The sequence below is a fragment of the Marmota monax genome, unplaced genomic scaffold (assembly GCF_021218885.2).
Source record: "Marmota monax isolate L192 unplaced genomic scaffold, Marmota_monax_Labrador192_F-V1.1 WCK01_AAM20220418_F8-fsc00030, whole genome shotgun sequence".
NCBI lineage: Eukaryota > Metazoa > Chordata > Mammalia > Rodentia > Sciuridae > Marmota > Marmota monax.
Window position 1 is genome coordinate 16,570,574 of NW_026691988.1, and position 13,686 is coordinate 16,584,259.

The following is a 13,686-nucleotide window of genomic DNA, read 5'->3' on the forward strand; positions in this document are numbered from 1 at the left end:
AAGGGATGGCTAACAGCCCAACTATGTGTCAAATTTATGTTAACAAAGTAATCCAGCCACTTAGAAATCAAAATCCTGAACTACAAATATTTCACTATATGGATGATGTATTATTAGCACACAAAGATAAAAACACATTGCTAGAATGTTATGCCACACTTACAAACTTATTAAAAAATTATAATCTAGAGATAGCAATAGATAAAGTACAATTAAATTTTCCAATTAATTATTTAGGAGTTCTATTATCCTCAACCATGGTCCGTCCACCCAAAATTCAAATACGAGTAGATCAACTCAAATCACTTAATGACTTTCAAAAGTTATTAGGAGACATAAATTGGATAAGGCCTTATTTAGGTATACCAACAGGAGAGTTGGGACCTTTATTTGATATCCTAAAAGGTCCATCAGATCCAAATTCACCCCGAATGTTAACGCCTGAAGCAAGAAAGGCATTAAAAATCATTGAAACATATATGGAAAATACGCATTTGGATAGAATTGATATAAGTTTGCCTTTATTATTTATTGTACTACCAACAAAAAATATTCCTACAGGAGTATTTTGGCAAGAAGGTCCATTATTATGGATACATTTATCTTATTCTCCTAACACTATTCTTACTAGGTATCCTGAGGCTGTAGGACAATTAATACTCAAAGGAATAAAAGCAGCAAAGGGAGTGTTTGGAATTTCTCCCAATAAAATTATTACTCCATATACTATGAATCAAATTGATGAGTTAGCTAATGAGTTAAATACTTGGGCAATAATCATGTGCAAATCTAATGTTTCATTTGATAACCACTTACCATCTAATCCTTTATTGTCTTTTTGGTCATTGCATCCTGTAATTTTTCCAAAAATGACAAGAAAAACACCTATCATGAATGCTCCAAATATATTCACTGATGGGTCAAATAATGGTACAGCAGCAGTAGTTACCCCTGATCAAACTTTTACATTTTTAGTACCCAAACAATCAGCTCAAAAGGTAGAGCTTAATGCAGTTTTACAAGCTTTTGTGATGTTTAAAGATTCTGTATTTAATTTATTTTCTGATAGTCAGTATGTAGTTAATGCTATAGTATCTCTTGAAGATGCTGGTAGGATTTCCCCTTCTTCTACTGTTTTCTCTTTGCTTTCCACTATACAAAGTCTAATCTGGGACAGAAAAGATCCATCCTTTATAGGACATATCAGGGCACATACAGGATTTCCTGGAGCCCTTAGTTTGGGCAATGATTTAGCAGATAAAACTACACATGACATACATATTTTCTCTACACTAGAAGAAGCTATAAATTTTCATAAAAAGTTCCATGTCAATGCTAATACTTTACAAAAGCATTTTAAAATAACTAAGGAACAAGCTAGACAAATAATAAAACAATGTCAAAATTGTGTGACCTTTTTACCACAAGTTAATCTTGGAGTCAATCCTAGAGGATTGATACCTAACCATATTTGGCAGATGGACGTCACACACTTGCCAGAATTTGGAAAATTAAAATATTTGCATGTTACAGTTGATACTTCTTCTGGATTTTTGATGGGCTCCCTTCATGCCGGAGAAAAAACTAAAGATGTTATAGCTCATTGCTTACAAAATTTTGCCACTGTGGGTGTTCCAAAACAGTTAAAAACAGATAATGCCCCTGGTTATACTTCTACCTCTTTTAAACAATTTTGCTCAACATTTGGCATTACTCATATAACAGGAATCCCATACAATCCACAGGGACAAGGCATAGTTGAAAGAGCTCATCAAACTATTAAAATGTACTTATTAAAGCAAAAAGAAGGAATTGGGAAGGGGTATATATTCCCCAAAGATAAACTTAAAATAACCCTTTTTACTCTAAACTTTTTAAATTTGGATTCATCAGGACTTAGTGCTGCGGAAAGGCATATGTGTCCAAAAAATGTACATAAGCCCAAGGTACTTTGGAAGGATAGCTGGAGATGTTGGGAGCCACAGCCAAAGGGGCCCCAGCAAGTAGATCCTTTTTTCTAACAAACTCTACTTAGAGCAATACCTGTATTATACTCCTTTAACTGCAACTCCTTCACAGGCATGCCATCGGAAGTCTGAAAGGCATTAAGAATCTCTTCTTTTGTGGCATTTTCAGGCACCCCACTTAATCGAATAAGCCTGCTAGGCTTCTCCTCACTTGTGCCAGTCCTGTAATCTTGATCCTGTAGGTCTCGTTGAGTTTTGCCCTCTGGAAAAGACTTGCTCTGGCCATAGCCAAATATCTGGCTCCCTGGCAACCTATGATCCACATCACGGTACTCCATGCTTCTGTAATCAGTGTCTTGTTGACCAAGAAAATCCAGATCTCCTTCTTCTTTAAACAGACGAGCATCGGAACTCTGTTCACCTCCAGAAAGCTGTGATTTGTTTTGGTCTTGAGTTGGACTTTGGCTGTTCTGAAAGTCTGATGGAGATTCATGTTCAAAGGCTACACCTTTTGTTTCTCCTTCTCTTGTTTCTGAATGCTCAAATTCTGCCTTCTGAACACCAAAAGTGGGCTTTTCTACTGTATGGTCATGTGTGGATTCTTCTCTCTTGTTCACACTGACACCAGAATGTTCTCTATCTTGTGCAGAGGGCTGAATGTAATCCAAAATTTTTTGATCCACAGGAGGCATCTCCCTATCTTTAAATTCCATACAAGGTCCCACCTCTCTGCCCCTAAAATCCTGATCAGTCCTGGACCAGTGTCTACCTCTGAAATTTGAATGTGGTGTATCCCTGTCCCTAAAGTCTAGATCAGTAGTACCTGAACCTCGCCCTCTAAAGTCTACCTGTGTTCCGTCTTTGTCCCTGAAGTCCAAATCAGCTATATCTCTATTCCTAAAATCAGAATGAGAAAAGAAGTATAATTGCTTCAGAATCACAACTCATTTTTGATCCCAAATTCTATATAATTAACTTACTATTTATTAAGTTCTAGGTACTATTTTAGGTTCTGGAGATTAAATTTTGAGCAAATCACTTCTGTGTTTTCAAGGAGCTTGGTTATTTTTTATTATTGAAGAGCTTTGAAGACAATTGTCCATTCTCAGAAAATTAAATCTACTTGTAAAGGATGATCATTTACTAGTAATAATGATATTAAAAGTAATGCATTTCAGTTTATTCATTTCATAAACATTCTAAAATATTTTCATTAATGGCAATATAGTTTGAACAAGTCACTTTTTTGAAACTGATCACAATAATTGTGAATGAGACCAGGTAAAATAGAAAGTTTCAAAAACCAGTCATATTGCTTTATAACTGCATTTCATTTAAGAGTGCTCAATAAACACTTTTTTTATTATTTCCTCCAGAAATGGAAACTTTCATGGAGAAGTTGAATTTGAAATGAATTTTGAAGTAGATCAAGTTCATATAAAAGAAATGAAAAAAATGAATGCATTTTTTGTAAAGTGAGAGGTGTGAGCTGAAGATGGGAAAATCCAAGGCTTGTTTCATTAGAAAAATCTGAGTTGGAAAATGGAATGGAATTTTATCAGTGGCTTTCAATTAAATGTCACATCAGAAATACCTAGAACACTTTCAAAAATACACCCTGACTATTCTGACAACCCCTTGGGCATATTTGAGTCAGAGTTTCTTTCTTTGACCTGCTCCCTATCCTTTACCTTCCTACCTTAGAGAAGGGAAATGTTGGATATGAGTAGTTACCCTGTTTTGCTTCTATAAACCTATTCCACAATTGAATGACTTGAGGTGCCAGGTTAAGAACTTTAGACCCTGTTGTACTGACAGCTGGGGTCTGTGATAGGTTTTGAGCCATGTAAATGAAATGATAAGGACTGTGTGTGTTTTAGAACAAGACTTTGGTGGTGTGCTCGATGGATAACAACCACATTGTAGGTTTTCTGTTACAGTAAAATAAGAAAATGATATATTGCTGTTTAAATAGGAATGATAATTTAATTGATTGTGTAGGTAAAATTATAGTAAGATAAAGCCTATTCTAAGAAAAGCTTTTATTGGATCTGAAAATTTAGATACTTTTTTTGCTTAATTGTTCAAAAATTGGCTGTGCGACTGTGCAAGTAGGTTACTGCCTTTATTAGAACTGTTATAAAAGATGGCTATTTTAAGCAAATAGAACAATCACCTGTAATGTTTATGCCCTCACCAGATGAAAGGCCTAAAGGAAAGGAATTCAAATTCATTTTCTTTATTACTTAAGCTTTTTCTGGGAAGATATAATCAATTCAAAGCTTAAGGAAAAATGAAAATAACACTTAACTCAGTTCATAGGGTTGGCTTTTATTACATTCTAGTTATGAATTTGTAATAAAGGTAGTGAGATGTGGCACTGCCTTGAATTTGCTAAGCTTGGGTGAGGAAGAGATTATTGGTGTCTCATCTCCAGACTATGATAATATGCCCATTTTACACATCTCATATGATAGCTCTGAATATTTTCAAATTATATAATCACAACAATAGATAAAGGTTATTTTCTGTTTTTTAAAATTATCTTTTAACCTTTATAAAATTTCTAAGTTTCATTTATTACAGGTTAAAATATATATCACTGTAAAGAAAATAGTTTCATCAAATTTGGAACATATTTCAATACTACTGTTAGTTAGCTCTCCCTCACTGTGACAAAATACTTGAGAAAACAACTTAAAAGAGGAAATATTTACTTTGTTCATGGTTTCAGTCCATGGCCAGGTGGCTTCATTGTTGTGGAGCTTGTTTCAGTACATCATGGCAACATGGTGGAGAAAAGCTGTTCACCTTATGGACATCGAGAAGCAAAGAGAGCCAGAGAAGGGATCCAGGATAAAATATATCTTTCAGAGGCAAACCTCCAGTGATCTGCCTCTTCCAATTAGGCTCCACCTACTAAAGTTTCTACCTTCTCTCAGTAGCACTATCAGCTGGAGACCAAGCCTTTAACACAGGAGCCTTTGGGGGAACATTTGAGATTTAAGCCATAAAGAATATTTCAAATGTAATAGGGTTTGTAGTATAAATATGGTTTTAAATAGTTTCATACTAATTAAGCTCTAACTTGAGAAATAAGCACAGAAAAATCACTCTCCCTATGCTATTTAAAGAATAAATGAGAGAAGCCTGTAAGGCATTAGTACATGATAATTTTAATGTTCAGAAAGACTATATCCATTCATTTGTTCACCAAATATATGAGCACCTATCATGAACCAGACATTGTTGTAGACACAGAGAATACAGCAGGGAATAAAAAAGACAATAATTGTAGCTCTCATTGTGCTTCCAGAATAATTGTGCTTGCTTTATTCTCCTCAATTGCATTTTAATTCTTTCAAAGTAAGCGTTTGGATAGTTGTGGCAGAACAGCATGTGGCAAGATGCATATTTCCCTGTCCATCTGTGTGAGTCCATGGTACCATCGATGATTTATAATTGCCCACGGAGGCCGAGGCTTTTGGTGTGTTGCCCTCACCTAGTTAATCAGATCAACAAAACAATGTAATATATAAGAAGTTTGGCTCATTTTAGTTCTTATCTTTTAAAAAATGTTTGATTTATTTTGTTAATCAGTCAAGTTTTGTAGAAATGTTTTGAGTTTCCGAAGGGAAGAGGTTTTATCTTATAATTTTTATTGCCTTTGGTTCAGGGCATAAAGTCCAGTGAAGACATGACCATTTCCCTCCTGAATTAAGCAATGCAGATGGCCAAATTGAACAAATAAACTGAAAATTCTCACTGGGGCTTGAATTCTTTTCAAACCCATGAATTAAATATAGGAATATGAGAAATGTCATGCTATATTAAGTCAATTGTCCATGGAACATGGTAACTTAAGAAAAGCATGATATTCACTCGACATGACATTGATCTACCTTGAACACCCATTATATTCCCTTAGTAATACATTCCATATCAATTTTCCACAAATCAATTTTCTACGAAGACCTTCTTTGATCCCATTTCTATTTTCAGTTTGTACTACCTCTTTAGTAATGAGTTTATTATCTCTGGTGTATACTTCACTTCCATATTCCAATGACTGTGTAAACTTTTAATTTTCAAATTTTCAAAATATTCACTAGAGTACACTATAATTTGTAATACATGCTTAGCTTATCTATTTCTCCTTTTTTCTTGTTTTTTCCTTTCTTGTTTGAAGGGTTTGAATTTTCCTTTGATTTTATGTGGAAAATATATTCTTTTACTCATTTTAAACCTAGACCTGTTCCTCTGTGATGTCCTTTATGCTGGGGAGAATGTGAATTATGCACATAATCATAAGGCGAGTACAGTAATTGTGTTTATGGGTAACATTTGCTTTACTACCATACACATGTGATGAACATTCTATTGTATTTATTTTTATAGCAGCATGTGAAAGAATTGATATTCTTTTGCTTGATCTCTACTACATATTATATAAAATAGAATTCCCAAACAAAAATACTGATAACATTTTCTGCCCTGTTATGAATCACATACTAAGTAGAATATACTACCCTATCAATACTGAATAAATATTTATACTGACAGAACATGTGGGTGCATGACCTTTAGCATTCTTGAACTCTTAGTGCATTGTTTTTGTTAATCTAAATATAATTCACTATTTTAGTAATTCTTTTAAGTCTTTTAATAGATCCATCTCTTAATACATGTCTGCACATATATTATATCCTTCCTTCCATGCTGAAGCTTTAATTTCCAGAAAGAGAAAATATATTTTAGTGACATTATCTTCTCTTGTCTCAATGCTTTGCTTTCTTCTTTTCTTATTTTTATACTGTACCTGTTAATGTCTAGTCTTAAATAAATTGATAGTAAATTTGATTGATAAAACAAGTTGATATACTCAAAATTACCTTTTTCTTTAACACCTCTAATGTGTATTTTATGCATATGTATACATTTTCTATATTTGGGTCCCCAAGTTCATTCTCTTTAACATGATTTGTTTCAGCCAATTTGAATGTATAGTTTTTACTTGGAATGTAAAGTAAATTTTAGAAAATATATATATATATTTATAAATATATATATTTAGTTACTTCTTCAGTAATAGATGCTTTTCTATACTACAGCAATGGGTGTATTAAAAATATCTAACTTGGGGCTAAGGCTGTGGCTCAGTGGTAGAGCACTTGCCTAGCATGTGTGAGGCACTGGGTTCGATTCTCAGCACCACATATAAGTAAATGAATAAAATAAAGTTCTATACATCTAAAAATATTTTTAAAAATATAACTTTGAGGAGCATATATTAAAGATAAAAGTATACTTTCGGGACATTATTTTCTCTTATCCTGGGAATTAGTGGTTTATATGCAGCATGTTCACTTTATCACTCTATGAAATATTCCGGAAAAAACACACTTAGAGATTATCAAACTATAATGGCTTTATCTAAGATTAAACTTAAATGGCTATTAGAGTAAGTGAGATATTATAGGATGCTGTGAATATCTGTGGCTTGCTTTTCTTACAACAGACATTTTATTTTCCTAAGGGTACAAGCAGGCAAAATTTTGAGCCTATACTATGAAGACAGAAATTTACATCTTCCCATTTACCTTGAGTAAATGTGTGGCTATTTCCAGAACTGAAATATTTTAATCCAAAAAATTCAGTGCATTATTTGTAGAAAAAGAAAATTCTATGCTATGTAGATTATCTGATACTTGCCAAGAGGACAAGAACAGAATGAGAAAGTCCTTTTGTTGTTGTTGACTGGAGGCATTGTTACCTTGTCTAAGTTTCTCAGCACACACTGAAGAGTACTTGAAACTGCCACATGGTTTGTCCCCTCCAGAACTACATGCCATCTTTCTATAGTATAGCAATGACATGAACAAGGCATAATAAGGGACCCACAGAAGCTGATCTCTGCTCTGCAGATGACACAAATAGAAAGCTTTGAACAAAAGTGGAAAGGCACACTGCCACTTGTCTTTCCTCTCTGAAAAACCCAGGGCACATTCTGCTAAGCCTTCATGTTCTCAGAGAAATATGATTTAACCTCCACTTTCCACATAGTAAGAAGCAACACCGTAGACCTGTCAGGAATGTGCTGGCAGACTGGAGGAATTTGGACAAGTGTTTTTCATTACAGTGTTTTCATGTGACCTGACTCATTTTCAATGTAGTTACATCTTGACCTGGAAAGAGCTGCCATGGCTTGCCTCTTCATTTGGTTTACCTTGATTCTTGATGTGCATGTACTTCCTTCCCCTACTCCCACCCGATGCAGCCTCTTGTTTCCCTTGCTTTCCCCTGGATGTCTACACATAAGCTTACACTCTGATTTCCAGGATCGCTGAGATATACACAAAGATATTCACTCAAAAGCAGCCTGCAGTTCCTCACTCCTTTGACCAGATATGACTATTTTGTATTGGACAGGTTCGCCTGTAGTTAGTACAGAAAATAATAGTCCTCACATCTATCTAGTTTTTCTCCCCTTCCCCTCCATCAAATGACTGATTTTTATGCATGAAATAATATACAAGCCTTGGGTGACCTGTTTTTCCCCCTCTCTTCTCTCCCTCCTCCTTTTCCCTTGCGGTAAAATAGTGCTGAAGAAAGAGGGCACTAGTGTACAGCCCAGATCGCATCCTTGCACCGTCTGGATTAGAGCTGAGGCGTCTGCGAACCGAGGGCGGCTGGGGTCCTCTGACCTAGGGAACGCAGCTCTTTGTACCCGACTCAGGTACGTCCCAGGTCCATATCCTTCAAGCAGACAGGTGAGTCGGCACCTCTCCGCGGTGAAACCTACCCACAAAGGCAGACACAGTCCTCTTTTATCGGATTTTCTCCTGGACCCAGGCACATCCTGCCTGCCTAGGAAGGGTCGGGAGCTGTGGGTCCCTGGGTTGTCTTGCTCCTTTAGCCTGCCTCTCCTGCTGTGCTCGCACTCCCCGACCGCTCCTGTAGCCCCTTTCTTGTCTGACTCACCTTGAGAAAGGGATGGGGAGGAACGGGAGAGGGAGCCAACTTCAGCCTTGCAGGCTGGTGAGATTTGGCGCCTGTGCCCCTGAAGCTGTTGGGTTTGAATTTATACCTGCAGAAGCGCTGCAAGAAGAGAATGGTGGTGGGAAGGCGAGGGGAGGGGTGTGTGTGTGTGTGTGTGTGTGTGTGTGCGTGCGCGTGTGTGTGTGTGTGTGCGTGTGTGTGTGTGTGTGTGTCGGCAAAGAACGTGGAGGAGGGGGGTTGAATGAGTGAGGTGGGGTCAAGGAATTGCAATTCATTGCTTAAAGCATCTGTTTGCAGGCCCCCGCGGGGTGCTGTCTGGGCAGCTGGACCGAGCACTGTCCAGGGTTCTGAACGCGGCGTGGCTCTGGCTGCAGTGGCGAAAGCAGCCAGAAAGCTTGGGTTCCTTTACCTTTCAAGCAACTATGCAAAGCCAAAAGGTCCCGATATATAGGGGCGGGGGTGGTGCAGAAGACCCTTCACCTTTTCTCCCTTCTCTGAAAACAAGTTACCTTACCTGCACCCCTTCTCCTTGAACATCTACAATAAGCCCGACTTCTTAGTGGGGAAACGTACCAAACTCCAACATAAGGAGACTTTACCAGGCGTTGCCTTAGTAACTGATATGGATTTTCCACAAGCTGGCAGATTCATATTTGCCACTTGGATTTTATGTCAGGGTCTCTTCAACCCCGCAAAGTTAAAGTAAAAGGCACCTCTTTTCACGTTCATTTGTAAGTAGAGCTTCCACCTTTAGAATGAGTTTCCAAATTTTCTTCAGGGAAAAAGTTAATCTCTTCAAATTTCGGAAAGTTCTCTTAGGTTGAAGGACTTAGCTCCTCCCCTCCTCTCTTCTCCCTCCCTTGCTGCCCCCCCGCCCCCCCCCCTCAGGAGTCAGAAAGTCATAGATGGTTGGGGACTGGGAAGAGACTTGAGCTGGAGAAGCGGGCAGGTGGAGGGGGTCTCTTCGCCGCCTGTGAGCTGTGAGAGCGCTGGGAGCAGGATATACCACTTTCTTTACTGACCAGAGCTGCTTTCGGAGCAGTCCCTGCAGCTGCTATCAGGATGTGCTGAAAATGAAATGGACGGGGCAACAACTAGCATCACTAACCTCAGAGTTTAAACACATGTCCTCCGATGACCAGGATTTGAAATTTTTTTTCCCCCTCTTTTACCAGCAGCGTCCAGTTCATCGCCGCCAACACGACTCCCACTTGTACCTTTGATCAATTTACCTTGATGCACCGGTGAAGGACGGGGACTTGAATTCCCTCTAAAAACGCCTGCAGGGTGTGGGGGCGGTCGTGGAGGACCAGGAAGAGGAGGTGGAGGGGAAAGAGGAGGTGGAGGAGGCGGCCAAGGCGTTGGACCAGCAGTGTTGGCGAGAGGGACCAAGCCGCGAGAGGCAGCGTCTGGCGTCTCAGTGGTGCGCTCCCAGAGCCTGCAGGCGGGACCAGCGTGGGAACGCTGCTGGCCGGCCGTGTACCGCGTCCTCACCACCATGGTCCGGCTCCTCTTGGTTTTCTTCCCAGCGATCTTTTTGGAGATGTTCCTTCTCCCCAAGAACCCCGGCAGACAAGTGTTGCTGGCGGGAGCCTCATCGCAGCGCTCTGTGGCCAGAATGGACGGAGATGTCATTATTGGAGCCCTCTTTTCAGTCCATCACCAGCCCCCCGCCGAGAAGGTGCCCGAAAGGAAGTGTGGGGAGATCCGGGAGCAGTATGGCATCCAGAGGGTGGAGGCCATGTTCCACACATTGGATAAGATCAACGCGGACCCCGTCCTCCTGCCCAACATCACCCTGGGCAGTGAGATCAGGGACTCCTGCTGGCACTCTTCCGTGGCTCTGGAACAAAGCATCGAGTTCATCAGGGACTCTCTGATTTCCATTCGAGATGAGAAGGATGGGCTCAACCGGTGCCTGCCTGACGGCCAGACCCTCCCCCCAGGCAGGACTAAAAAGCCTATTGCTGGAGTGATCGGCCCGGGTTCCAGCTCAGTAGCCATTCAAGTCCAGAACCTGCTCCAGCTGTTCGACATTCCCCAGATCGCCTATTCTGCCACAAGCATCGACCTGAGTGACAAAACTTTGTACAAATACTTCCTGAGGGTTGTCCCTTCTGACACTTTGCAGGCAAGGGCGATGCTTGACATAGTCAAGCGTTACAATTGGACCTATGTTTCTGCCGTCCACACGGAAGGTAGGCATTATATTGGGAAAGAAAAGTACTGAGAAAACCAAGGTATTGCATGATGTGCTCTGGGATCATAGTATCGTCCCTGTTTATTTCTAGCACTGTGGGGAACAGACTTTACCCTTCTTAGTACACGCCCACCCAGGCATTGCTTTTTATCCTCATTCCCTCGTAATTATAGCGTAAGCAAACCGCATCTCATGGTGTTACTGGGGATAGGAGGAGCATAAAAAAATATCAAAGTCTCCATGCAAAGTGTCCAGCTGTAGATTTTAGTCTTACACGATGGTTTCTCCTCATATTCTAAGTTTTTGTTTGGCAGGCTTATTGGCCCAAGGTGTTAGATTACCCTTCAGTGACTGGTTATGATTATTCAAGTTCAATAGGCTGGAGAATCCTGAGTGAATGGTTAATCAAAAGAAATCGCTGTCTCTGGATGTTAATTTGAAAGCTTTACCTTGTCTTCAACAGTCAGATGGTGTTTCCTTTGTCCTCTCTCATCCCATATTAGAATCCAAAATGTCCCTGAGAATGTGGGATTAATGCAGCCATCTCCCTCAGGACATTGGAACTTTATCTCCAATTCTGGGATAACTTAGATACAAAGAAATTGTAAATAATTCAAACCATTTATTCCTTGCTGTAAATGCTAGAAACACACATTTCCTCACTTCCCCAATAATTATCTTGTTTTATGACAGATGACACTGAAAACTTCTTGGATTTGAGCCTTGGTTTCTAGTTTTTTTCCCCCCTATCATTACAATGACTTTGCTCTTCAAATTTAATGTTAGATCAATTATAAATTACCAATAAAAGGATAGCAGATGTCAGGTTTAAAATGCCTTTTAAAAATGAAACAGATTGACCTGAGGTTAAAAGCTTTAATTTTTCCCCCCCGTGTGTTGTAGACATGAATTCTCAAAGAATTTCTTGCTTAAAGATTTTCTTTACTCTCTTCATCTTAGCCTACTTAAATTTTTGGATAAAAATGAGACTTTTGAGCTCATCTATTCTTAACTTCCCTAGTAGGTTTATAAGGAAACTGAGGCCCTGGCACTAAATTGACATCTAGGATAATCCACATGTATATATGCTGGCATGAAGAAGAGAATCTTGAGGGTGTTGTTGCATTCATATTTCTTAAAATCAAAAGAAAGAAAGAAAGCCCATAGACATGGCTTCACTATTAAAAATATTTACACAAAATTTAGTTACTCGTGTGAGGTCTGATTATAAAGTTTAGGAAGCATTCTTAGTAAAATAGTTATATGATCATAGGGAATGAGTAAAGATGCTTTAATTTATAAAAGGCATTGTTTTCAGAACAAACAAAAATGATATAGAATTATACAATTTTAATTTCAGAATTTGCTTTTGAAAAAAAACTTTCTGCTATAATATTGTCACTTCTAACATATAATTCTTGTTTCTGTATCTTGATTTTAAATTATGAACTGCATCCTTCTTTTTGAATACAGACTCATTACTTTTTTAAGACACAAATTTAAGTCCAGAAGTTAAATCCTCACATTTTAATGTTTAATATTAATTTCCTACACTTTAATGTTTAATATAGTTTCCTCTAGTGCTTAGATGGAACATTTTGAAAGTATAAGTTAAAAATGTGTGAAATATCAGCACTGGAGAGATCTCTCCAAAAGGAATGACAAAATCCAGGTTGAATGTGGTTTACTGACATATTTAATCATTTTCCCTCCACTGAGCTAGGCAGTTGATTATTGATATTATTATTTCTTCAGGAAGAAGTAATGTTTTATCATTTTTTACTGATTTTTATTTTCCATATTTTATATAAGATATTTTGAGGAAGGAAGGTGTAGAAGAAAGATTCACTTTTCTTATATCTATTTCCCAATAGTATTACTTTGGTAAAAATAATTGCTAATAGAGTTTGCTTTCTGAGAATAGAATTATGTTTTTGGAAAATTAATTGGACTTCTGTTTTCTAATTTTGTTGAGGAATGACTCATAATTTTACGTGTGTATTACTTTGGACTACTTTATTTGCCCTCTGCTTTCTGACTGTAACTGTATTGCAGAGATAGTATCTTCACACTATTCCAATCAAGTGATTTTATTACAGGAGATTACAACTATTCACTTAGCCATTTATATATGCTGTCTTGTTTCTTCTTAAAGGAAATTAATTTCTCTTTTCATTAGACATAACATTTGTGAAAACAGAATTGCTTTTATTTTCTGCTATCCATAAAGAAATTTTGTGTAAGCTCTTGGTGTAAGTTCCAACTAAAAATGTATTTTTCCTAAGGCTCTGCCCTCTGCTTCTCAGAGATGCATTGTGTACTGGCCTACAGGCACTTTCTTGGATCACTTAGTAATTTCCCTGCCTTCAGACTGATGGGGTCATGTAATGGTGACAGTTTCCTGTAAATAGTAGCTAAGTCCACATTATCAGTGTTGTTCTTACCATCTGGGCACTATTCAGCAAGGAAGCCTATTTGTCTGAATATTGGCAATTTGGAGCTTAAAAATCTTGGAACCTC

General features: G+C 38.1%; 1 protein-coding gene across 3 annotated transcripts in view; it reads left to right on the forward strand.

Annotated features, from left to right (window-relative positions):
* Positions 1–8,601: 8,601 nt before the first annotated feature.
* Positions 8,602–13,686, forward strand: part of Grm1 (glutamate metabotropic receptor 1) — a 386,960-nt gene continuing 381,875 nt past the window's right edge. For 2 of the 3 annotated variants that reach the window (XM_046448775.2, XM_046448784.2), the window contains exon 1: positions 9,871–11,164. In XM_046448775.2, the coding sequence (XP_046304731.1) occupies positions 10,465–11,164 (700 nt within the window). In that variant the 5' untranslated portion in view covers positions 9,871–10,464. Of the gene's footprint in view, positions 8,704–9,870; positions 11,165–13,686 lie in introns of those variants that run through there. The other variant, XM_058581872.1, reaches the window with a different exon arrangement.